A 27938-nucleotide genomic window follows, 5' to 3' on the forward strand; every position below is an offset into this window, starting at 1 on the left:
TATCATGAGATGATATTCAACTCTTATGTATACACTTAGAAATAAAGGTTCTGTGCAGGTACATTTTTCATTCATCAAGGCACAATGTAAATGTTCCTTCAAAGGTACAGTGGTTTTAAGGTCCAACTGTGTAGCTTAAAGAAGTTTTCCCAAGTGAAAAGTACATATTTGTACCTTTTCATAACCTAATGTTTTAAAACAACAATAAATTAAAAGCCTGGAGACGAGACGGGGTGTGTGGAGTCAATACAACTTAGAAAATATAATTTCAGTGCATTATGATAAAATTATGTTCCCTGACTAAAGGTACTGAGATGAACCCTTGAGGGTACCACTGCAGTGACAAGAGGGGTACTGCCCTAGTGACAGTTTCGTACCTTTTTTTCTGAGTGTAGGTTACATTGTAAAAAGGAAGGCTGCCCTAAACTCACTATTAGAAGTTCAAGTAACTCATAGTTTTAAGGCGTTTTTAAAGGCGAAACAGCCTTTTCAGTATAAAGGAGCCAACCCAAAACCTGTCATTCACTCTCTACTAAATAATGACATTGCCTAAAAACTGTATGAATCATATTAACAGGTGGGTAAAGTACCCTAAACCCATACTCGGAAAAAAGTTTTATTACTTCTGTGAAATAACAGCTCCAGTTAAAGAAAGGGTATCCTTCCAAAAACACAACTTAAGAAGAAGTACAAAAGTATCAGGACAAAAAACTACTAATCATTTGCAGTAATCTGATTACCTTCTAGAACTGCAGTCAAACTTCTTACTACATTTAGCATATTTCAAGGAACTGAAGTTTGTTAGGTGTTATTCTTGTTTTTTCGATGCTCTTTTGGCCTAAAATACAATCATAAACCTCAAAGTCATAGGCGTGACTGAAATCAGTACAGATGCCATCACCAACATGAGACTGAATAAATTACCTTCCTCAAACATATTTGAGTAGAAGTATTATCATTTGAATTTGCAAAAATATCAACATTTGAAAATACTCCACCTATATTTTAAATGTAACTAGTTACTACCCACTGATGGACATAAATTAACTCTTAATTCTTACTCATTATACTAAACATGATAAGGGTTGGGTTAGGAAGACCAGAGTGGTTTCCCACTGGTGGATTAGTGAACAACCTTCAGGTTAATCTAGACAGAGCTTTGTGCTCAACAAACGCAACTATAACCAAAGGCAACCTTTTACAGGCCATATTAGCTCACCAGTCAGTGAATCTACAACTGTAGAACTGGCCCATCCTCCCCTACACACCAAAATCCACCATTGTGTTTGGCCTGGTAACCTTTGACCCCTATTTGGCCTCTGCACTTTGGACACCTGAGTGATCCTGACCTCCAGTGGTTGAGCAAAGCTACTACACACTCCTGTTCTCACTCCAAAGTGTGTGATCAGCAGACGATGGCATTTCCTTCTCTTACTTTAAGCTGGCTTTGATATAGGAGTGTACACAAAATACACACATTTGATTTTGCATCACAATATATTGTAATTCCATTAAACGATATCTGCCAGCTTTCATTTTGCCTTTATTTTTAGGATCAAAACAAGACTACAACCTGTGGTGAAAGCATATAATGTAACAGGTGAAACAGGGTAGAAGTTTGAATGGATGTAAAATAGTACTTTTGTTATTCTGAAGTAAAAATTTGCTTTTTGCATTGTTCCATTTAAAGCATGAAGGAAACCAGTTAAATTGCTTGTTACCACATGAAGTATTTTTGTAGCTGAAACAGATAAACCATTTTTGTAGTGTAATTAAAAGTCATTTTTTAATCTGTAAAACCAGTTTAAATACAAACTAAGTGTACATGTTTCTAGTGCCGTGCATGCTTTTTTTCTGTGGTTTTATCATTAAGGAATGTGTGCCTAAAAAAAACCCTTCACTGGGTCCAGATTTCCATTCCTCACTCAAGTTATTCAAAATTTCAGCACAGTTCAGTCGTCACTGTCCCACAAAAAACCATGTATCTCTTTTATCATTTCAACACAACCCAGATCATGTGGTTTGATGTGAAGTGGTTCACTGCAGAGAAACTTACAGACTCAGATGTCTTTACAGTGGCAGTGATAGGAACCTGGGGTCACAGTGTCTACAACACAAATACAGCCATTTTATTCACTATTAAAAATGACTTGTGTCTTTTATAGAGTTTTATATGTAATGTTGATGAAGGTCAAATTGTGGTCTGAAAATCTGAAAAATAAAGTTTTCTTTGGGGATTTTATTTTGTCTTACAACACCCCCCGCATGTATCACTCCATCTTGAAAGGATAAAAAAAAGGTTTTAGGCTAAAACCTTATCGCAAAACTATAGTAAAACAATTTCTAAAGCATCAGGCAGTGTATCAATAACCATTTTGGATAATAACTTTGTGTGAGGTAGACTATTGAGTCATTATATGTGTCGGGTGTCTGGTTCCTATTGCCATCAGTGACTTGGTAAGTTTCTCTAGAACTAAGCATTTTGAATCAAACAACTGTTTGATTCTATTACCTTTCTATTACCTATTACATTTGGAAGAATGGAGAATATCTCAGTCAATTTGCATTGTTTATCATGTAGTTAGTGAATAATAAGGCTAATGTAATACGTCTTGGAGAGTTTAAGGGGTCAATATATGTAACCTAACATATTTAATGTTTCAGGGATGTATATTGAGAGTGAGGTTCTTTAGAATGATGCCCTGGAATGAGTATTTTTGGAGATATACAACAATTAATGTGACTTAGGTTTGTTAAAAGAATGGTTCACCAAAAAAATTTCCCCTTAACCCAAATATAGCGCATCAGCCAAGTCATGTGTGCTTCTTCAGTTTCACAGTTGAGCTACGTGGCTAATATAATAGAAGTCCATGTCACTGTAAAAAATAAATAAATAAAAAATAATAACATTGGGTGACATACACTTCTATTACTTTAAGGCCTAATTAACCTAGTAGCTCCAATACAAAAAAAGCTAAATTCAGACCCCACACGTCTTGACCAGTCAACTAAACTCAAGGTAAGAGGGAAAGTGTCTAAATTACATTTTTTAGTGAACAATTTACTAAATGTGCATAGATGAGGGTAGTTTTAAATATTAGTACCAGCTTCTTGTATATTATTTTCACAAGTAAAAATATAAACACAATTATTATCAAAAATAAGTAATCTAAATAACACATTTGAGTAGCTATACTTTATATATGTGCTTTGAATCAAGTAATTTCAGTGCAGCACCGTTATTATGTGTAGTGTCTGCCACTGTCTCTGAGTCTCAGTCTCTCTCTTCAATTCTGACAAACACAAAATTAAAAAGGCAAATGAAAATGCTCTGCAAGGACCTCAAGTTCATTCTCCCATCATCACCAGCACAAAACTTCAATGTGACTCAGGGAGAACTTTCCAAAGAATGAGGTAATACTCGTAACTGAACTGAAACTGATCAAAGGTCTGAGCAAGACAGGGGTTTACACTGGCATCTCAGAGAAGTGGAGTAGTTTCAAAGTAAAAGCCTGAAATGAGGCCTTTCCCTTAAGTGACATAGGCCTGGTTTTCTCAGACACAGATTACACCTAGTCTTGACCTGAATTACAATGTCAGTGGAGATTATCCGCTAGAAATCCTTCAGCGTGTAAAAACGAGGCATAACCTGTGTCCACAAAACTAGCCCATGTTTAACTACAGAATAGCTAACAAAAATTGTAACCGGACAATTAAGGCAAAACTGTGTATCTGAAGTTTAGCTCAGAGAATACATCTAGAAGGAGTCTGCATGTCATAACTTACACCTTTGTTACAGTTAACAGTTAAGGGATAATACATTTCATGATACATACAACTCAATATATTTTGTTTGCTAATGTTGGTACTTTCCAATTCACCCCAAGCAATTATGGCATATCATTGAAAGTTCTTCTCTGACCCAGGAGACTAGAACCGACTAAAAATCTTTCTATTTTGCACTATTGTCTGCTGAATTGACAGCTTAGGGAAATTACATTCATTTTAGTGGGTGATTCATATTGAGCAATACTGAACCACTGTGCCATAAATATGATTTGTCTAATTACTACACTTTAGCTTTTATAGGAATTACATGCGGTGATAACCAAAAACACACTCTCCTATGTCGTGTAAAGGCAAAAAAACATGTAATAAAAGCTTCTCTGGTGTTTATCTACGTCGTCCATCATCTGTTGTTGCTATTAGACGTGGGTTCCTGTAACTGACGAGGTTTAATTCATTACATTCCCCCTGTTTTACTACCCTTCCCCCATTTTACTGCCTGCCTGCTCGGATTTGGGAAAGAAATGGAGGACTTCCGAACCCAAAACGCGACCAAGGGGGTTGGGTTCCTGAAGCTTAACAAACCCTCCAGCCCCGTTACGGCCAACCATGTATGTAAAACGGAGAGATATGTGATGTGAATGCTCGTGTGGTGTAGATTTTGTGGACTAAGCCTTATTATTGTAGTCCAAGACAACATGGCAGCGCCGTGGTGGCTGCGTGGTCGACACGGTGAGGAGGAAACGCGCAGCTCTAACGTTCTGAGGAAATCGTAGCACGTATAAACCAGCAAATGGGTTTAAAATAAGACTTTAACATTATCAACGTAACAACATAAACGCCACTTCTGCGACATGCCTTCCTTCGACTTCGTAGCCTCCTCTCTGTGTGTATATGTGTGTACTAGACTGTGCTTGATATCCCTGCGCGCTGGAGGGAGGGGGGCGTTGAGAATAAAGGGGACCCTCAACATCCGTGAGTTTATTTATTAGGCGAAAATGCGCCTTAAAGTGGCTAAATGTGACTCAAAGTTGAGCGGTTTGTCCGAACGAGCGCGGGGGCACGTTGTGTTGGAGAGGGGACTATTTGTCGGAGGGCGGAAGGCTGAGAGATATAGCCGGAACTTCTTCGCTGCCTTTGCCTGAGTGTCTGTGTGTGCGAGTGTGAGAGTGTGTATGTGTATATGTGTGTGTGTGTGTGTTGGGTGAATGGAGGCGCAGCTCTTCCTGGTGGTGAACAAACACTGACAACTACAGGGCAGCCGAGCTACCACTCGCACGGCCACACGCACCTTCTCCTTCAGCCCCAAAACAACGTGAAAAACATGGCAACTGACAGCAAACACGTCGCGCAGTTGAAGTCTGGTGAGTAAAGGCACCGTAAGGTTTGCTATGGGGATGTTTTTAAAACAATATATGTGTTCCCACAGCGCCCTTCTTCAGAGCTGTAGCTCATGTATTCTTCCTCCCTGATAGAACTGTACTTCCTAATAGCCCGGTTTTTAGAAGCTGGACCTTGTCAGGACGCGGCAGAGGTGGGTGATTTTGATATTTAAGATTATTAACTACATCCCTGCACGGGCTCGTGGCATATTTCAGCGTTTTTATGTCCTTTCCAGACCCTCATACGGGAGGTTCAGGAGAAGGAGGTAAGCTGCACAAGGCTACTCGGCGCTGCATCTCGCCGCACTGTAGTTCAGCGTGTTAATTCGTCGCTGATTTCTGATTTAATTTCCTTACAAATTCCATCCACTGACCTTTTAAAGCCTAACCCAGCCTTACAGCACTGTTTTTTCCATTACAGCTGCTACCCAAAAGGATAGACTGGACTGGAAAGGAGCACCCTGGGAGTTACGAAAATTTGGTAAGGGCTCCCTATAAGTGAGAAAAACTTTTTTAGAGGGCAAAATAAGAAATTGAATTTCCCGCAATTTTTAAATCAGGAGGAAAAAAATACCACGTCCAGAATGAAAGCAGAAAAAGTCAGGAGGGGAGAAAAAGCAGGGTCGCACTTGCGGGAGAGGTAAAGCCCTGAACTCGCTTTGACCCGAAGGGCTGCGTTTGGTGACCATAGGTTTAAATAGTTGGGGGAAAATGTAGTAGAAATAAAGATACGTCATGAGCGCTGTGCTGTAAGGGGCAGTGTGTGTTGGGGAGGAGGGATCAGTGCGCCAGTGTGTGTGTGTGAGAGAGAGAGAGAGAGAGAGAGCTGGGCGGGATGGAGGCGCCCTGCTCCATGCAACACAGCCACATTGACTAAAAGACACATGCTTTACCTCAGTTTATCACATTTAAACTGCGCTTTTTACCACGGGAATGTACAAAGCAGGAGGAGTAGGAGTTTAGAAGGACTGTAGGAGTTTTCTTGTTTATTTTGTGTGTTTTTTTTTTAATATCTCACCACTTGGAAATGATTCTCTTTTTGGGACCCTTGCACGAGACTTAAGGAGGACAGTTGCACAGGCGAGAGGTAAAACAAAATTGATATGATATTGATTAGGTTATTAATTAGTGTTGTGGAAAGGTAAACAAACAAGGCGTTGATTTATAGGCTTTCGCTTTCGCTGCTCTGCCGGTTCAGGAGCTCCCAGGAAGGCGGTGTTGGTTCCTGGTCGGGGTGCACATGATGAAATATTCTTTATTTTAAAAAGTTGGAGGTTTTGCCCCTCTGTTGTGCCCCCCACCCTCCTCCTCCCATCAGAAATATCAGTTGCGTAACTAACACAGCTGAAGGACTGTTTTATCTCACGGGCTGCTACAGACAGCAACACCCGGCGTGTTTTTCCGCTTCTCTCGGGTGGGATTGAGGGGGATTTGTGCTGTGGACAGCAGCGTTACTGCGAAAAAATATTTGAACGCGTCTCTCGTGCGCGTGGCGCGCGCTGACTCGGAACGATTAGGCTGCGTGTGTAGAGGTGTGTGTGTGTGTGTGTGTGTGTGTATGGAGGTGTGTGTGCGTGTATTTGTGTGTATTGTAGTTAATTCAGGGTCGCTCTCGTATTTGAGATTTGAAGCTCGCCTCATCATTTCGTGGAGAAAGAGCAGAAACAGCACCTGCGGTCGGCGCTATTTTATTATAGCGGTTATTATTTATACTATTATTTTTCATTATGTATTTTTACGCATGTCAACCGATCATGAATACAATGAGCCCGCCGCAGCATGGAATCGGTTTAATGCTAATAAATGAATAATACTAAAATATAAATAAAATAATAATAGTAAATTTAAAATTAGTAATAAAGATGATAATAATAAAATGTGTACATTAACGATTATATTCCATTGTCAGCATTATTAGTAATAGTAATAATAACATTATTAATTATAATAATAACATTAATAGCATTAATAATAATAAATTAGCCTTAATAATTACTGTTAATTACGTTAGACTATATTAACGACAGTTATTAAATATGATGCAAATGTCAGATAAAATATTAAAAAATAAAATTGAAATGGTGAAATGGAAATTTACATTTCATTCATGTGGCCACGAGCAGTGATCACAATTTTAATCACGTTCACGCGCGTCCTGCGTTCTCCGTTAATGCAGTCGTTACCATTATTGCAGGAATAAAACTGGTTAATTAACTATGCATGTCGTCAGTTCTCGGTTTGACATTACAGGCAGTATTCAGCGCCCTGTGTGTGTGTGTGTGTGTGCTGTAGTGGGCTTAAGATACAAATCAGCATCAGTAGCTCTACTCTCACTGTGTGTGCGCGCGCGGGCGCAGGGGGCTGGCGTATGTGGACCAATAGGATAATGCTAAATGCAATTAAAGCAACATTAATTACTGGCGAGGCGTTGGAAGCGGTTGCTGAACTGGCAGATAAAGAGCAGCCTGGAGACTGTAGACGGATTAGACTGATCCTGAAAAACATTACAAAACAGGTTCACACAGTTATTCAAGATTTTAAGAATTTAATCTAATATTAAACAAAGCACGCCTGCGCTCCAGATGTCAAGATCCAAATCATCCGGTTTGGAGCAATGCTTGTGTTACCCTTCTTAAAAAAGAAAATTGGACTAATTTACATTTATTTACATTTAGTGTTTTATTTAACAAATTTGTTTTTTTTGCTGCACATCTTTTCTGTGGAATCATCAGAATCATGACTTGGAGCTAATGTGACTGGGACTGATATGCAGCACGTTGTTTTGGTCTGTAATAGCAATGCATGTCTGCATGCCTGTGTGATGTTTCTCTGTGTGTGTGCAGGTGAAGCTGTATAGGCACATTTCTCCAGATCACTTGTTGCAAGTGTGTGATCGCGTGGGTCCTCTTTTGGAGAGAGAAGTGCCAGCCAGTGTACCTGGAGTTAACTCTTTACTGGGAGTCGGGCGCCAGTCACTTCTACGCACCAATAAGAGTGAGCATTCTCTCTTTTTCTTAAACATGCTGACAGATATCTGCTTTGCAGGATGCCGAAATTCAATACTTTTATAGTACTGACTGAATTGCTTCAATACTACAAAGTAGCACAAAATTCTGTGTGTTTTAAGACCAAATTTCAATAACTAAGTGGTCTTATTATCATCTGTGAACCAGTAAGCATGTGTGTTGTAAAATCTGGACTGGTAATTGGCTGTTTACGTTGCAGCGATTCTTGCTTAGGGTGCAATCTGTAGCACTCAGTAAATATACCCACTTCCATAACTCACTGCATGATTAAGCCACACACACTTTTGGTTCATAACTTTGAAAAATATATCCAAAAAAAGCATCAGTGTTGAAGTCAAGGTATCCGTATTGGTATTGATATTGTAACATTATGAATTATGCCCAGCCCTAGTAGTTACAGAGTAATAATATGCCTGCAGTTTAAGGGGTTACGTGGAAATACAGCTTTTTAGCATGGTAATAGCGTAGTTACAGTGTAAGACTGTTATTATAAAGTAGACACTTGTAGCTTGTTATCTGTTAAATATTAATAGCTGCATTTCAGAATATTTTTCTTTTCTCTGTAAGTATGCATTATTCTCACAATAGAATCAGCAGCAGTAAAATATGCGTATATTAATGAGAATCCACCGTTAGAGTATTAGTACGTGCCTCGAAAGCCTTGTGCTTGTGCTCTCACTCCTTCTGCATGTGTTTGTTGACAGTGCTTTGTGTGTGTTGACAGGTTGTAAGCACGTGGTATGGAAGGGGTCCGCCCTCGCAGCCCTGCACTGTGGCAGGCCACCCGAGCCGCCAGTCATCTATGGAAGCCCGCCCAACATTGGTACGCCACTTCTGATTGGCTGTGGTAGTTGAGTGAACCAAAATAAATATGGAAGTCAGTTCATTCAAGTGTTGGTGGCTGTATGGATGGAATAGCAGTTTTAAAATGGCCTATAACCACTGGAAAAGAAGATGCTTTGGTTTAAATGTGTGCGTAATTTCCACATGAATAAAATATATTACATTCCACACATTTTACAAAATACGTGGCAAAATTATTGCCCAAAGTATGTAAACTAAATTATAATTGTTCATGTCGAAATGATGTACATATTTGAATCGAGTCAGTTCAGTAGATCACTTTTTCAGTGATATTAGCTGCTGGAAATTATATATACAGTCTTGTGCAAAAGTTTCGGCGCCCCTGGTCAATTTACATGGTTTGTTGATTTTTCACTTCTGCACAGCATGTCTTCACATGTTAATGCACAGTTATTGTTTATTTGTGTGGTTTATCATGTTGGGAAGAAATAAACAATGTGTGCAAAAATTATGGCACAATTTACATTTTATGTTATTTTATGATATTTTCCCAGTATGTTAAACTCAGCAAATGATTAGAAATTGTGTGCTAAACTTATTTTCATTAAAAAGAATCAATAAAACATGTAATTTCACCAGGGGTATATATATATATATTTTTGGTCCTGTTGATAATACTGTTTTTCTAATTCCGGCATGTAATAATATTTAATATTTTTAACCATGTGAAAGATTGGGAGCCACTAACAAGAAGGGGTAGCCATACTTTTTCAACAAACACAGGCTTCTAAGAAGCCTTTAGAGCTGTTTGTTTGTTTATTTTTTAAGAAGAATTAAATATTTTTTGGTTTAATTCACAATAAAGTTGGAACTCCCTTTTATGCTCCAGCCAAAGTAGAAAGCCACTATATTAGCTGTAGTACAGCTTATTATTGTATAAACAGTACTGTGCAAAAGTTTTAGGCACCTATAAAAGTTACATTTAAAATGGTATTGTTGATGTCTATTAAAATAGATTTAAAACAATTTATTTTCTGCTTTTTGCTCAGAAAACAGACACTATTAGAATAAATACCATTAACACCACAAATAGTGATTTTGTGTCTGCTAATGTCTTTGTTTAACTATTTCTAAACCTCTTCTCATGGCAGCCCGGTGTTATTTGTAGTTATCATGCAATACTTGATTTGACTCAGTCAATACTTCATTATGCTATATCAGGTGTGCTGATGAAATTTAATAAATCCATGAAGTAGCTGGGGGGCATCCAGGAGAAATCTGGAACCAAAATGTGTTCTTCAGACTAGCTCACAAGATATTAACTACTATTTTGAAAACAAGAAATTAATTTTATTTTTGACTGTATTTATGTTTATTTACATTTATTCTAACAACATATGGTGTTTACAAGCTCAAGCACCCTTACTGCCTGAGTAAATAGTTTTAAAAAATGTTGCACAGTACAGAAATGTTTGCACAGTACCGTATGTGTATATACACATATACCATGTGTGCATCTGAAACCTGTCTCCTGTTCTCTCTTGTGTGTGCGCACAGTGGAGACAGCTTACAGTCGGAGGCTGAATGGATCGTATCGTTTGGGTCAGCTAGTCCCCACAGCCGTTTACTCACACATGAAGATGCACAAGAGGATTCTGGGACATCTGTCTTCTGTGTACTGCGTCGCCTTCGACCGGACTGGCCGCCGAATCTTCACGGTAAGCCTCTTGTGTGTATACGCTGCGTTTGTGTTTGTGTTAGGTGCAGGACTGATAGAATCAGATGAAATGAGATTGGATTATTTATGATTGCACATTTTCACACCCTGTAGTCAGCACTATACAGCTGTGCATTTGATACTCATTCACAGCAGAGGTGTTCCTTGTAGTGCAGTTTTGAAGAGTTATGCTTCAGTCGATTTTGGAATTTTTAGAGGAAGAGATCGCTACTCAATATCCTGGGTCGCTCTAGATCCTTCAAATGGTGTGTGGGTGCATGTATGTGCGACTATGTTCGTGTTTTCCAACCACAGAGTTTCTCTTGGATCAAAATCAGGAAAATGATATAGCTGGTAGAGAATACAGAGTTTGTTCTCCATAAATTGCTCACTTTTTATTTGCACTGAGATGAGATTGTGGGATGTTGTTGTTGTGGATAGTATTTATGCTTCTATATTTTCTTACATAATTTTGTTGATTTATTTTTACATTTCATGACGCCAGTGAAATCTTGTGACAGTTGGTGAATTAGACCAGGATTGAAGCTTGATGTTTGACTTGGCAGGTGTTGCAATTTTATAGTTTTCCAGTTTTGTAAGAATTTGTGATTTCCAGTGATGGACACATCTGAAGACTTGATGAGCTTGCAGTTCTCAATAGTGAATGATAGGGGGTGAAAGTGTTCTTTATGCTGGATATCAAGGAAGGAATGGAGTGTTTCTGCCAGTGTGCATATTCATAATAAACTCCAGGCTTATTGTCTGGCTGTTAATTTGAAGGACTTATTCAGAAACTACCAGGGGAAGGAGCCCTGTTGTTGGAATATTGTGATTTAAATCCTGACAGTGCTGGGAGTCCATCTGGGCGTACTTGGCCCTGTTCAGTTGGATGTGGCATGCAATATGTGAGGTTTTAATAATAAAATGAAAAGGAAAAATAATTATATGGAAAATAGCATCATAATACACAAAGTGTTTGATAGCATTTTCTAAACTCTTAGCTTGTTGTGATCATGAACTTAATTAATTAATTAATCATATAAAGAATTGCGATTAACGATTGTCTTTTCCTGTTCGATTTAAACACCTATTAAAGCACAATCCTAAGCAGCTAAACTGGCTGATTACTTAACTTACTTCCTAGCTGTCTTTCCTTTGCAGTTAACACTAGGAATGGTGCTACGCTGTTGTGTGAAGGACAGAATTATGTGTAGAGTTAAACAATTCTGACATTTTTCTATTGAAACTGTAAAATTGTGGGCAAAAAAAAGCTTATTCTGCATACATGCTAAAATTTGCTACCCATAAACAAACAAGTTGTCCCCAAATGTGTTGTAGTACCCGGTTAAGGGTCACAGCTTTTACTGTTTTCATAATACCCATAACTCGTGCCAAGGAATGTTTCCTCCTTTCTTTTAGTCACATGTAGTTATTTCAACCCAACTGATGAAAACTGATGAAAATGCATTCTGCTTGTTGTGCGACACTGATTGTGAAACAACTAACAACAGTGGAAAATATTGCGGTCAGTTTAAATAATTGCACTCATCTTAAATAATTATGATTAGGCAATTACGTAATAGTTGTTACAGGCTTAACGCCATGGAACCACTGACCGTTCCAGGATTGCGTTCCTCACTATAACTTAAGAATACCTCCGCTACCTTTATTTTCTGTGTAATTACTGATTAAGAGTCCTTAGGATATAATAAATCACCAGATTTTTGAAAAAATGACATAAACAAGCATTCAACTGCTCCTCTTATTTATAACACAAAATCACAAAGTCTTGACCTCAGAATCTAAAATCACTGGCATAGAATTCTTTTTTCAGTAGCCCTCAAATGGTGGGCAAAAATGTTATAATGTGTAAATTATCATTACTAGCAACCAAGACAATCAGCTTCCATTTAATTTGAACTATATGTAGAACATATTGACTTGTGTGGACTGTAACCACTATGAGAGTTAAACAATCGTCTGCATCAGTGTTTCCCAACTCGGTCCTCAGGGCCCCCCAGACAGTCCACATTTTTGCTCCAACCAACTCACAGCACATAGGGATGAAGGAAAAATGTGGACCATCTGAGGGGGCTCTGAGGACCAGATTGGGAAACACTAGTTTATATATTACATGGCAAGTGGCAGTTTGGGGTCCAAGCACTATGTGCCTTATGGAGCCAGTAGAATCCAAAAGATGTGCAATGAATGGCCTCCTTTTATATTAGATGCAGGGTCTCTAAAGGTGATATCTGCCAAATTTTGTACATACTGAGCTTTTGACCTTGCAACAGTTTTTTTAACAAATAAATTAAAATACTTTTGGGGCTTGTGTTTACATGAGCTAAATACTTCCACAACAGTTATCCTTGTATTTCAGTCTCATATTGCCAAGAATTTGATGTTAAATCGCTAAAACGTTCTTATAGGAACATAGGAACAATGCCTCCTAACCCCTCTACAGGGGATTAGTTTTTTCACTGCTCATGTTTTTCATATCTAGTTATGTAGTTATGAGAGTGAGGAGCTGACATGTGGATTCACAGACATTCCTGCCAAAAAACTGAGCAATTTTGTTGAACAAACTCATCATCATTCCCACATCCTTTGTTTGACCTTACATACCCCTGCGGAACATCTAAATGCCCGTGGAACAACTTTCAGATTTAATGCTTGACTTATTCTGTGGTTTAAAAGTTACTGAATGCACCTGATGGTGAATACCTCTTGTTGAGGTTGTTGCATTGCATTCTTGCTTTTTTTCTCTGAATGATTCTTTGTAAACCCATTAAAACCCTAAAAACCTGGATGTAGGCCTCATATCTGTCCCTCAGCCTTGTTGTGGAACAATAAGTCTTAAGATTACATATACAGTGAAAAGAGTGCTACATTGAATTTAACTGATTAAAGTGTGTGCATCCTGCACTTGATTAAAAATAAATTGCATTAACAGTAATTTGTCATTCAGTTTATTTAACTTTGACAATAACAGTGATTATTATGGACTTTTTTATTTTGTATTAGTGCTGGCTTGCATGCTAATATCCATCCTTTATCTTTATAAGCAGATAATAGCTATAAAAAAAAAGCTGTAGTGATGTCTGTATTTATGTAATATTTGCATTGAATCCCAGTTCATTGATTAACAGACTGTGCTTTTTTAGCTATGAATTAAATTTGTGGTGCTTTGCAGAGATGATATTATCCCAGTTTACTAACTGATTGTAAAAAGTAAGTAAATTGAAAGTTCATGTAATGTAGTGTATTTATGTGGAATTGATGTTTGTTGATTGCATAACTTTTTTAGTGATATCAGCTGAATTATGTTATATATATATATGGTGATAGTATAATTTCTTTTCTCACACCGTAACCTTTGGTGTAGCTCTGTCATGTGTTTGTTAAGGTTGTGAGAGAGTTATTTTTAGGCTTCCTTTTTGTTTTGTTTTTTCTTGCTGATGTCTGCTTCTGCACTGTTGGGTTCCATTTTCTTCTGCAATAGTTTTTTAAATCTCCAAAAATGGCTGAACAGCAAAGATTACTCCCCCCCCATCTCTCCCTCCCTTCCATCCCTCCTTTCTCCTTCTCTTTCTCCTTCTCTATCCCTCCCCTCCGTCTCTTTCTCTCTCTCTCTCTCTCTCTCTGTTGGGGGTGTGTCTCTCTATGTGCATGGTTTCTTTTGTGGCTCTGGCAGAAAGCCAAGAATAGAATCATCATCTCCTTCATATTCTGGAGCTATTAGCCAGTGTGTCATTGGCATTCTGTCTGTGCTTAACATGCGTCTTCAGGAAAGCGCCTCTCGCTACATGTCCTGAGGCCCGAGCTGCCGCTCTTTTACGCGTTCAGTGTGCATTTGAAGCAGTGAAACGTGTGCTGTGTATCAAGCTGCTTTTACGCGTTTGCAGCTCAATTAGGACACTTTTAATCATTCCGAGATCCAGCAGCGTCAAACCGGAGTACATTCAAGTGAAGCAATAGCATTGTTTTTGTGGCTTCTCCTGCTGATATTTCATTGTTTTTTGAAAGATGAGTGTTAAATGAAGTTGAGAGCTGCAGGTATCGTTCTCTTTTGTCTGCTGCTTTGCTCATTGTCATTAGAATTGTCATTGCTGCGGTTTGAGACGTGGCAGCGTCAGTGATTGTGATAAATGCTGTGGTATTGTAAATATATATTTCAGTGAGTGAAACAGTCAGAAACAAGAACAATATCAGCTGTATATACAACATATAGCAGCTTCTTTATTATAAGAATCAAACTATTTATTGCTAATGTGCAGTGCTCTGGAAAGGTCTGAGACCACCTGAAAAAATTCAATATAAAGGTGTTTATCTGGCTAGTAAGCATTCATTGCTTAAATAACATTAGAATAAATGACAAAAAAATACAGTCTGATTTAATGTGGTAGTGTTAGTTTAACCATTACCAAATCTTCTAAATCATCAAGGAGGTCCAGTATGTACAGTTACCATCTAATACCTAGTTTATCTAATCAGTCCTTCATTAAATTAAATCAGGTGCTGCTGATGGAGTTCACCCCGTGGCTGGAGTGCAGCAAGATGTCAGGAACCAGATCTAGGTTCTTCTCACTAAAATATCAATCAGCTCTAATGAAAACAAAACAATCATCTCTCATTTTACTGTTATTTGTATTTATTCTAATATTACATATGAAATAAACAGTTTTGAATATGGCTGAAAAAACGTGAACACAGTACTACAGTACTGTACACTGTTGTTGTCATATTAAAACCTCCTAACTCCTTGTTTGTGTTTTCATGTTCAAATTCTTTGACTTTCTGTCGGTTCTGATTTGAAGGAAAGCAAATGTAGGACTGCCTAAAAAATTATGATTTGTTTTATTACTCAGATAATTTCATTGAGGTCTGAAGATTTAATCTGTTTAAAGTACAAGCTGAACTGTGCTATGGTGTTGCTTACTGGTTGGATCTGGAAAAGTGTACCAGTATCTGAGCTGTAGATACGCGTTCCTATGATGTGACTGAATAGATAAAGATTTTAATGCATTCATTTTGTCTAAAATGCTGTTACTTATTAGATTTTTAGATTTTCATGTTGTAGTGTTCCATTTGTCTTAATTGTACAAAAAAGGGAATATTTGATAGTGTGGTATTTAATCTGTTGTTAATCAGGCATGTTCACCAGTGGAGGATTTTCACACTGAGGTGGAATTTCACTGAATGCCATTTTCCTTCTCCTGTCATTCCAAGCTGATTTTAATTTGTCTCAGTTCCAGCGTCTAGTCCAACTCTCAGAACTGAATTGAAATGAAATGAATCGGTCAGTTCTTACTTCGAGGGCCTTTAACTACAATTAATTAATCAAGCTTTTCCTTTTGCTTTTGCTTTTTCCACTCCTTTTGAGTGTGTGTTCAGTGGAGACATGTTAACCCATTAATTTCTGTATGTGAAATGTTAAGTGTCACTTCTTGAGTCATTCAAGCCATATGGCTTAAAGTGAGTTATCACTTCTTTTATCATACTAAATGCAATGTTTTGGTCACTTGAGTCTGTTTTTACCAAAACAGCAGTTCAAATTTAATTGTGAATAAAAGTATGAAAATTGCATGTAATCAAAAACATTTAAATGGCTACTGCTGGATGTTCAAATCCAAAGTATAATTGCAGACTTTCATCACTTCATGAAAATAAAAAATTAAAGCAAATTCTGTGTTATTTTTTACTCTTATCATTCTAAATGTTGTTGTTGGACATGAATGGGTCAACATGGGCACAGACCAGAGGAAAATTTAGCATTTGGAAACACCATAAACCATTTTACTTCTGGCTTCTATCAAGCGCTTTTACAAAAATATTTTTGATTATGTGGTCCAAGAGTATGTTTCACAGTGAGTCTTTTATTTCAGAAGTTATGCTTGTAGCTTCCACACTGTAGCAAGATGAACTCAGTTTCATACTACAAACAAGGAACGAAACCCAGCACATATAAAGTCATCCACAGAGTACAACCTTGATCCTTAGAATTTGAGAGTTATTACTTTTGCTGTACTTTTGAAAAGTGTTTGAAAGGTTTGTATTTAATTACATGAGTGAGTTACACAATGATTTATATTTAGAGTACTACGCAAAAGTCAGAGACCACCCTTTTGTTTCATTTGCTGTCAAAATGTTATTAAAAAAGTTATTTATTTTTTAGCATCAGAAAAAAGGAGAAAACGTTTATAACAGAAAGTTACAGAAACCCTTTGTAACTAAATATATTTTGTTCAGTATTCCTTATGACTTGCATTCAGTTCTTCAAAGAAATCTGCACAGATATTTTTCCACACCTCCAAAATTCAGTCTTAGAAGTTGTTTGCACTTTTTTAATTCTCAAAATCTAGAGAAACAGGAATGTATTGCATTGACCTCATGACCTCTATTTATCAACTGCAGAGTAAGAGATGGAGATGAGGAAGGTTTTATGTTAAAACCAGTATGATTTCATTTCAGAGAAGTGTTTGGTTAATGGCTTGTGTGGTGTTTATTTTCAGGGTTCAGATGACTGTCTCGTGAAGATTTGGGCCACGGATGACGGGCGTCTGCTGGCCACCCTGAGGGGTCATGCTGCAGAAATCTCAGACATGGCAGTGAATTACGAGAACACGCTGCTAGCCGCTGGGAGCTGTGATAAGATGATCAGGGTTTGGTGTCTGCAGACGTGTGCTCCCCTCGCTGTGCTGGAGGGACACGCAGCATCCATAACATCACTACAGGTACATGCACACAAATTACAGCTCAAATGATATGAACATTTTGTGACTGGTACTGATACTGATTTTAGAGAGCTAAAAATTAAATATTAAAATGGTGACATCAGCTAGTATAACTTAATATGGTCAAATGTCAGTCATTTTAAGTAAACAGTGTTTTAGTTACTGATGTGTGATTGTTGTCACATTTCTTAAACCTACATAATGACAGAAACTCACAAATCTTAAGAATGAGTTGTGCAGATTTATAGAATTTGTTCTTTTTTCTTAATTAAGCTTTGCTTTTCCTGCTTCTCATCAGTTTCAGCATTAGCTTTTGGTGTTGCGTTAGATCAGTACTTCAGCATCAGTGACACTGTGTGTCCTTGTTTTATTTTTGGTTGTGTTTTGTGTTTATTCACCATTTTAGCCTGTATTGTTTTAATATAGGTCAGCAATAGTCTGTCAGTCTCTATAAGGTTTGGCTTAAGAACATAAAAAACTATTAAATCCTCAGAAATTAACAGTTTTCGTGACATTTGAAGTGTCTGTCTGTTACTGGGTCTGGGGTACCTCAGTATTGGTTGATGTTGTCAGCCAACCAACAATCAGTCAGCCAAAATACACATGCTGTGGCCATCAAAAGTTTGGGGATGCCTAGCTTTTCAAAAAGATTTTTAGCATGTTTTATTACTTTGTAGTAACTTACCGTAATTACTCAGGAGGTTTAGTTAGAGTAAAACATTATAATAGTAAATATTTATTGAAATGCGAGCATCATCAGCACTCAAACCTTTCAGGTGTTTAACCCTTTAATGATGACCCAAAAAAGTGTCTCTTCTTTGTGATTTCCCAGTGCATTTGTTTATCTGAGATATAAAGAACTGGTTTTATTTAGTTTATACCACTATATTCCTTCTTGAACAGGAAAACACAAAACAATAATAAGCGCTTACTGATTCGAACTGCACTCTGAATGCATCCCGCAATAAAGGAAGCATAATGCATCTTTTAGAGAGTGATAGAAAATACAGTAATGCGCAAAAAGCTTCTACACCCTGATACATTTTTTTATACGGCCCCCATAACTCCTCTTGCGGGAGATTTGCACTAGTTTAAGGGGCCGACACCAAATTCTCAGACTGAATCACCGAAGCTTAGTTTGGTGGGGTTAAATCACCACTGAGCCAAAGTAATATAATAATTTAAATTGAATAAGTAATTGAAAAGATATTACAAGGCGAGCTGTCTCCAAACCTTCGACGCAGTGCATACATAAACGTGTAAACACATATTTATTCAAACCCACAAACCTACATGCATACACATATGTCTACAAACATATGCTCTACCAACTGGAATGACACTGTGGTGCATTATTGTTTTTTGGGGTGTGTGTGTGTGTGTGTGTGTGTGTGTGTGTGTGTGTAGTTCTCTCCTCTTTGCAGTGGTAATAAGAGGTTCCTGTCCTCCACTGGTGCAGATGGAACCATCTGCTTCTGGCAGTGGGATGCTCGCACACTTAAATTTGGGTGAGTGATATTAACTCCCTACCACAGAAAACACATCATTTCTTTTAGTTGCTATTCTAGGATACATTGGAATTGTAAGACTGTGTTCAAACTATACTCAGAATTTCCATTTTAATTTTTCTGTAATATCATGTAACGTGTGTGTGTGTGTGTGTGTGTGTTTTGTTTGTGCGTGTCTATACAGGCTACGACCCAGCAAATTCACAGAGCGGCCCAGGCCAGGTGTGCAGATGATATGTTCATCTTTTAGTGCAGGTAATCACACCCAGCTCTTTTACTCTACCTTTATCACTTTAGGTCTCATCAATTGCTGGATGGGTGATGTAACTGAGTATTAGCAATGATTGAAAAGTTACTTGTTTCTAGTGTTTGACATGATTATCATGTTTGGAAAAGTAAATAATAAAGAAAGGCCTAATTTTAAACAGCATGCCCATTAATATTGAATACCATTTAGGGGAGAGTGAAGCGCAACCTAATACTAAATCATTAAAACAATATTTAAACAAGATTAATAATTGTTTTATACAAGCAACCTATAAAACATAAACTGTCAAAACATAAGCAATACATAAAGTTTGTTTCAGGCACAAAATATCATATCCCTAAACAGTTCTGCCAAAAACTGCTTGATTTGAAATGTTACCTTACCCCGGAGGGTAAACTAGGTGTGGTCAGTTGTAACAGATGGGGGTGGGTGGAGGGGGGAACTCTGGTAAATTGATGCAAAAATAATTTAATTATATAGAATACATGTTGTATAAACCAAACAAACCTTCTAACCTAAATTCATAAAAAAATTGGGCATAAAAATGAATATTTGTAGAGAAAGAGGCTGTCAAACAATATACTTTTGACCACAAAGGAGAAGAGGTAATATCAAAACAATAAAGTTGAAATATATTTTATTTACATAACATCTATAGTGCGTCATTGATGAATCTCTATACTGATGCACCAAAATGAAAATTCTTCACTGAAACTGAAATCAAATCTCTGCACCCCTTTCACCAAAAACTGGTGAAAAAACATTTTCGGTAAACAAAGTTGGATTTAGATTTCTATGCATCTGTGTGCTAAATAAAAAAAAAAAACTGTCGTGTATTTTCTTGCAGGATATGTGTGATCCTCATCTGTTTACTTTGGGGTTCTTAATTGTAGCTTGTCAAAACTAACCCTACTGTGGGAGGCTGTACTTTAGCCTGGCTAGCTCTAAGTATGAGAGGCCTCAAATTAGTACTGTATTAAAGGCACTAAAAGAGGGTGATAAACTAATTGAATAATAATAATAATAATTATTATTATTATTATTATTATAATTATAAAAAACTCAATCATTAAAAAATATGATTGAAAAACTGCTTTAATTGTACAAAAATTCAGGGTAAATCTCAAAAAATATCTGTCTGATTGCTGTGAAAATTTGCAGGTGATTTTGCTGTAAGAATATGGGAAGGTGGATAGAAGCTTGGTTGTTTATTTTAAATTTTACCCCTCTCACCCCTGCATGTAATGTTTTCTTTCACATGTTCTATCATTGACCTAAGACTGTTAAAATAATAGATTGTTTCAAGGTATATACAATTGACAAAACCAGACACACCCCTTCATTACTTTTACACCTTTGTAGCTGCTAGGCTATGTTATATTGTAGAGAAAGAAAATTGTAATAATTGTTGTTTTCATACCATCCAGCACTTTATAGCTCTACTGTCCCAGTGCGTTTATGATAAACATGTCATACATTATAATGTAATACACAGTTACACAAGCTTGTAACCAAATCTAATGATGTCATATTTACCAGCTGGAATTTTTCAACAGAAACCTAGTAGTCTGTTATCATTGGTATTTCCCTTTAATTCCTGAACCTGTTGCTGTGTTGCTCTGTGTGGGTAAAGGCAGTGCGGCAGCTGGATTGATTAGGCTTAAACTTGCTTCCTCAAAGTGGAGCTAAAAATATCCTGTTTTCAGACAGATACCACAGAGTCTCTGCAGAAAAAGTATTCACTGTGACAGGAGATCTTTAAAAACCTTATCAAAGTAATGCTACCATCTCACTGTGACAAAACCACACACACACACACACTCACACACACACACACACACACTCCTTCATTAGTTTTAGACCTCTGTTACTATGCTTCACATGTTTTGAGCAGCTTTTGCATTTTTCCTCAGAAACACTAATTAATGCAGATATACTGTTTACTATGTTTGGCTGAACAAATAGTTAACACTTGAAATTTGCTGTACGTAATTTGCTATACATTTAGCTTACAATAAAAAATTTATATTAATATAGTTGTGTAGTTATTTCTACATTTGCTTCAGTGAGCTACAAGTGAGAAATAACCTGCTTTTTATTAAAAGTAATGTTCACAGTAGCATTAACTGCATAATTAGCAGAAGCCCATGTTGCTGTTGGGAGTTTTACAGTTAACTTGATATTTAGTGCTGTTTTGATGATGTATTAATTAAATTCTGTTCTGAATAATGGACTTTTGACACTGCTCAGAACGCAGTATGTGAATCATTAATTGAACTTAAGAGAAGACATGCTGATTTTCTTAGCAAAGCTGCCGAAACCTGTTTTATTTCCATATTTATAGTTATTACTTGAGACAACTCTGGAGTCATCAGTGTCTTTTTGCTATACTATGTAATGACATAATTACATAATTAATTATGTAATTATGTAATGAATTACATTCTGTATCGACAGGTTTGTGTCTGCACCTCCGAATTTTTCAGTGTGTTTTGTTGTGCAGAAATGGCAAAAACACGAAAAAAACGTACAGGCTATTTTTTTTCCACAAAACACAATAATTTTTCATCAAATGGCATGACTGTTTTCGGTGTAAGTGCAGAGTTTTCATGTTTATTTTTTAGTTATATATTAATTCACAGCCAACTCCAGAATTATTGGCACCCTTAAAATCAGTGCTTTTCAGCATATCTAGTCACTTCTTTGCCAAACGTGACAATGGTGTCCATGACCAAAAAGTACAATTGTCTCATCTGGCCACATCACACAATTCCACTTGTAGTTACAGTGATATTTTGTAAAGTTCAGGTACTGCATGTTGTGACTCGCTCTTAGGAAAGTCTTATTTTGTGGGACTCTTCATCATGAAGGTGGTGTCTGACAGTGAATTCTGAAATTTTAAAACCCCAAAAAGTGTTTCATGCTTTTCAGATTTTTAATTATCATTTATTATTATTATTATTATTGTTATTATTTATTGTGCTTAATGGTAATTTCAACAGTTTTTAGAACCGTTTCTTATTCTGTGCAGGTCCACAACCTTCTGTGTCATTTGAGTTGGCAGCTCTTTGGTTTTATGCATGTTGATTGATATCAAAAGGGTTTTTACATGTGTGCAACTTTATATTTATGCCCCAGGGAAACAGGAAATGGTCATAGACAACAAGGGAGATCCAGGAGGTTAGGAGCAATAAAAAGAAAGATTTCTACCCCCAAAGATGAAAATTTCTTTGGTTTTATTTAAATTCTTTTGTTTTTATTATTCTTTAGGGGTGCCAGTAATTTTGCACAGTCTGTTTTTGAAACAATACACCATTCTTCAAACAACACCCCTGTAGGAATAATTTGTATGCATTTTTTATGTTATATGACTGTTCTTGCCCAGTTTATTGAGCAGTGCCAATAATTCTGGAGTTGACTGATTGCACAATATGGACAAGAGAGGAAACAGAACTAGCAGCCAAAAGTTGTGGAGGAAAAATATTTGATGTAAAATGGTGCACTGTAGAGAAACTTACAGACCCTTCTGATTTGTATATGTCATGTTGGTGATGGTAAAATAGTGGTATATCCGGAAAAAGAAGTTTTTATTTATTTTTACCCTAAATAGATTTAAACAAATACATATTAGGCCAAAAGTTCTGTAACCATTTCATGTAATACTTTTGTGTGAGGGAGCTTTTAAAGGCATTAAACTCTTAAGACGTCTGCCTCCGATCTCCACCACTATGAACAAATCTTATCGAATCAGTGAAGAATCAGTGAAATTCCCTTCAACTTCAGTTTTCTTATTATACATCCCAAGTGAACATGTACTGATTGTATGTAAATTCATGCTGTTATTAATCACTGTGTTTCAGGTGGGATGTTTCTGGCCACAGGCAGCACCGATCACATTATCAGAGTTTATTACTTTGGTGGAGACCAACCAGAGAAGATAGCTGAGCTGGAATCGCACACTGTGAGTGTCTGTGTGTACACAAGTTTTATGAATTCACTCACCTGAACTCTTCGTTCTGACAATTTAATTGATTGTGTTTTTTTGTCATTTTTGATCATTTTCAACACTTTTGCAGGATAAAGTGGACAGCATCCAGTTCTCACACGGAGGAGACAGGTGAGGAGTTATCACTAATTGTGTGCGTGTGGAGGAAGGTGTGGGGGGGGTTGTGATTTGTGCTGTTGAAGGATTTTTACTTAGAATAATGAAACCTGCGGGTATTATGAGCTGATGGTGTCAGCAAAAAAGAAAAACAAGAAAGAAATAAACACACATCCAACGCTTCTGGTAACGCCCACGCATGCACACCCACAAGAATGTTTTAACATAAGTACACACAAACACACACGTAGACACACATTTCAAGTGGTTACATGTCAATTTTAGAAGCATCATGCAAATTTCAGGTTCTTTTGCAATAACAGGTACAGTGAGGCTTACACTACACAAATCACATCTTTCTCTTCCTCTCAGAGGATGTCTCTCTATTTCCCTCTGTCACACTGATTTTAATGAAGGGAAGGGGAGGGAGGTCGAGAGAGACAGAACAAGAGAGTGAGAGAGGTGTATAACGGGACCCAAGGGTATTAGAAATAGACATGCTTGTATTCATAGAGAATATTTTAACAAGGAGCCGCTTAGTGCAAAATAACAAAAGAGTGGAAAAAAATGAAAAACGAGGCCCGGGTTGTAATATTATAAGCTAAACTATGAAAAAAACATGATTTACATGAGAAAGAAAGCTACATGCAACCACTACTTTCAGTCAGCACACCAACAGATACAGTTATGAAAAGGCAGTTAATCGGGAATGCTTTAAAAAAATAGGCATCAGACAGATTTGATCTGTTTTCCAAAGTGACATTTGATGATATATTTAATATACAAGCAGTGTTTAGGTGACTCTGGGTTACTGTGCTAAAATATCTGTATTGTTTTGTTTGTTTTCTGCATTTGTGACGGGTCAGATATCAGCATTAGCCCAAAATTTTGTGCACCCCTACAATTACTATTCATACAGTGGGATACACAGTCATATGTAAAAGTTTTGGCGCCCCTGGTCAAATGATGTTTTGTTTATTATGTAAGTGAACACAGATCAGCACGTCCTCTATAGAGGACACATTTTTATTTTTATTTTATTATCACTGTTTGCTGAATTTAACATATTGGAAAAAAAATAAAACATAAAATGTGGACTCTACAAACATTTTTTGGCACATTTTTATTATTAATTTTCTTATTAATATTTATTATTTATTTTAAATTAAGCAAATAAGTAAAATAAGTAGAAATTGTGCACTAATATTGGCAGATAAAAATGTCATATTTAAGTTTTTTGTCTGTAGAGGATGTGTTCCACTTAGAAAATCTGGTGCATAAGAGTGTAAGCTTCCATTACTTGGTAGGAACATTAACTCTGCTGCAAAACTAAAGAAGCAAACTTAAGGCACGTCTTGGCTGATCGACTGCGTTTGGGTTAAAGGGGAAAACTGTGTAAATTTGATTTTTCACCAAACTTTCACTTTTATCAGCAGCGCCCTAGTGAGTGTTCTTTGGAATTCTGCTTTGCAAATAACCTAGTTTTTGGTGTTGTGTGTGTGTGTGTGTGTGTGTGTGTGTGTGTTTGTGTGTGTGCAGGTTTGTTAGTGGCAGTAGAGACGGCACAGCAAGGGTTTGGCAGCTGCAGCAGCAGGATTGGAGGAGTATCCTGCTGGACATGGCCACCAAACTGCCAGGGTAACACACTTATACCACAACCACTCCAGCTCCATCGAATTACCAAATATACAGCACAGTGCAAAAGTTTTAGACCCCTGGGAAGTTAGAGTTAAAAAGCTGTTTATCTGTTCAGTAAGCATTATTATTATTATCTATGTCATTTAATTAATAATTGTATTAGTGTTATTGGTGTTTATTCTAACATTAAAGTAGTTGTATTATATTAATGTTAGAATAAATTCAAGTCCAATTAATACAGTAATAATGATTTTATGTACATTTAACCATTTCCAAACCTCTCTGTGTGCCAGCCCATTTGTAGTTATTGTCCAACATATTGTTTAAATAAATACTTATAAATAATAAGAAGTAATAATAGAAGGAGAAATCTGGAACCAAACACCTTCAAACCAGCTCATAAGATAACAACTACTTTTTTAAAATAGAAAATGTGGTATTTTTAGGTTTGTTTGCATTACTTTAATAATGTGTGGTGATTTTACAAGCAAAAATACTGCCAAGTTAAATAATTTATAATAGTATAGTATTTATAATAGTATACTTCGGTGCATAATATGTACATAAGTACAAAAGAAATAGGCAGCCATAAAATCTTTATAACATTACAATAAACACAAATAAACATAAATACAGTAAAAAGCAGCAAGAATTTTTTTAGGTTCTTTTTTAAGCTTTTAAGAATTTAGGAAGTAGGCACTGGATGGCAACTCTAAATACTGGAAATGGTCAAGTGAACACACTCGCATACATCAAATTACACTGTATTCTTTATTCGTTTACTAATATTCTAATGTTAGTGATTTATCTGTATTTCACTGTTGTCTGAAGAAAACCTTGTATCTCCAAAATTTTAACTTTATAGGAGAAGGAAAAAACCTACTTTACTTTTAATGTAAGTCAGTGCAACCAGAATTTTTTCCAAGTCATTTTGGGTAATTTCTTTTGGCCAATTCATCATGAATTTGAACCACATGATATAAAGGATAACAGGCGTTTTCAAACTATGCCAAAAAGTGAAAAACTTTTGGATATATGAGGTTTTCTTGCGACAGCAGCAATATATAATCTATGAATGTAATGTATTTATGTTCTGGTATATCAGTATATCATCACTGTTGGTAAAAAAGCTTATATCTCAGTTATTTGTTGGTTTTAATTAATTACATAATTATCGTTTTTTAAAACAGTAATTACATAAGCTGTTGTTGACACTGTGTGGAAAGTTTATGATGAATGGCAAACAGGATGAAAGGCAAAGAATTTAAGAATTTTTCCTTATCTTAAAAAAGCGGCAGTGACGAGACATATATACACACATAAATATATTAAAATGAATAAATGGTTAAAGTGCCCAAATGCTGTTTTTGTCAGTTTTTGTCTTATAAAAAATTTCATGATAAACAGACTAATAAAAATGGTCCAAAATTACTTAAAAAAAATTTAATGCATTAATTTTGGTTACAATTGGAAGTTTTTTTCTTCTCCTGTAAATTCACCATATTTTGAAAATGTTTCGTTCTTATGCAGGTAGTTAGTAGGTGAGAGATTAACCAGGCAGAATATAAAAATGGAAATGGAATGGAAAATGTGTGAAGTCATTTCAAAGGTGTCCTCTGAAACTTGACATCTAAGGCTTTTTAAATTGGCTTAGTGAACTTAAGAGTATATTCCACATTTAATTCACGCTATCAAACCGAGCAGCTCGCAGCTATCCATTCTGAGAATTTGGCAAAGTCCTCTTTAACTCATTTAAATCTGCCTCTAGAGTACACGTACACATTGGCCAGAGTGAAAGGTGCCACCCTATGGACCTGGAGCTTTCTGTGTTTTCTATCACTGTGTAAAAGATGCATGCAAACTCATTCTGAGCGCAGTTCAGCTCAGTAAGCACTTATTGTTCTTTTGTTTGTTTGAAAGTAAAGATTAAAGCTACTGATGTGCGATGTGGTTGATGTGCTGGCTGATTCCTGTTTGTGTTTTCTTGTTCAAAAATGTAGTTTGTGACACAAACTGAACAAAAATGTAAAAAATGTCCACTTTGTTAGATCCTGTTGTTTGCATATCAACATAAATGCAACAGCAGCACTGATTATCAATCATGTGATGAACTGAGAAGTGCAGGATGAAACATCAGAATTTTTGTGTCAGCCTTAAAGGGGACATTGTCCTAATTCCATTAGAGCATGATTACAATTTAAAAAATGAGATGTGATGAAATTAGGAGTTATTTTTAGTGTCCTTTTTAGTATCTTTATCTTTTTTGTCAAAAGTCTGCAAAAGTTTGGGGACCCTTGGTCAAACCCTTTTTTTCCCCCAAAGTAAAAAGTTTACCCATCTTGTACAGAGAACACACTTCTGCATATTTTAATGCACAATTACTGCTTTAAATGCTGAATTTAATATATTGGGAAAAAATAAAAATAAAATGTGACCTGTACAAAAGTTATGGCACATTTTAGATTTTAATTTTTTCCAATATGTTAAACTCAGCAAAAATGAAAATTGGCACTAAAGTTTGCAGGAATGCTGTATTCAAGTTGCTCCGTGTAGAGGAGGTGTTAACTTATTTTCACTTAGAAAATCATTAAAATATGTAATTTGACCAGAGGTGTTCAAACTTTTGCATTCGACTTTACTGTGTTCTGCTGTTCTTGCGTGGTTTGTATCTGTGTGTGTTATCATGTGAGTATTTTGCACACGTTTGTAAAATAGATACTTTAAAACTCAACAGAAGGAGAATTTGCACACCAGTCTTTTATATTCTTTTTTATTTGCCCCTGTTCCTTTTGTCCCCTTTTGTCCAGCAAGTACAACCCTCCACCCCTGGAGGACAAAGTGACCAAACTGAAAGTCACCATGGTGGCTTGGGATCGCCATGACAACACAGTCATCACTGCGGCCAACAATCTGACGCTGAAGGTGTGGAACTCCTACACGGGCAGCCTCATTCACATCCTCATGGTAAGAGTA

The 27938-nt window shown here is 36.6% G+C and overlaps 1 protein-coding gene across 3 annotated transcripts in view; it reads left to right on the forward strand.

Moving 5' to 3' along the window:
- The first annotated feature begins 4727 nt into the window (after positions 1 to 4727).
- The window catches only part of LOC118822005 (pleckstrin homology domain interacting protein), a 64112-nt gene continuing 40901 nt past the window's right edge, over positions 4728 to 27938 (forward strand). For 2 of the 3 annotated variants that reach the window (XM_036590767.1, XM_036590768.1), the window contains exons 1-14: positions 4728 to 5150; positions 5262 to 5320; positions 5405 to 5434; positions 5590 to 5649; positions 8012 to 8162; positions 8919 to 9017; positions 10556 to 10716; positions 17228 to 17449; positions 18857 to 18957; positions 19142 to 19212; positions 23086 to 23186; positions 23302 to 23342; positions 24867 to 24965; positions 27773 to 27929. In XM_036590767.1, the coding sequence (XP_036446660.1) occupies positions 4970 to 5150; positions 5262 to 5320; positions 5405 to 5434; positions 5590 to 5649; positions 8012 to 8162; positions 8919 to 9017; positions 10556 to 10716; positions 17228 to 17449; positions 18857 to 18957; positions 19142 to 19212; positions 23086 to 23186; positions 23302 to 23342; positions 24867 to 24965; positions 27773 to 27929 (1533 nt within the window). In that variant the 5' untranslated portion in view covers positions 4728 to 4969. Of the gene's footprint in view, positions 5151 to 5261; positions 5321 to 5404; positions 5435 to 5589; positions 5650 to 5690; positions 6256 to 8011; positions 8163 to 8918; positions 9018 to 10555; positions 10717 to 17227; positions 17450 to 18856; positions 18958 to 19141; positions 19213 to 23085; positions 23187 to 23301; positions 23343 to 24866; positions 24966 to 27772; positions 27930 to 27938 lie in introns of those variants that run through there. The other variant, XM_036590769.1, reaches the window with a different exon arrangement.

Source organism: Colossoma macropomum, unplaced genomic scaffold, assembly GCF_904425465.1.
Source record: "Colossoma macropomum unplaced genomic scaffold, Colossoma_macropomum, whole genome shotgun sequence".
Taxonomy (NCBI): Eukaryota; Metazoa; Chordata; class Actinopteri; order Characiformes; family Serrasalmidae; genus Colossoma; species Colossoma macropomum.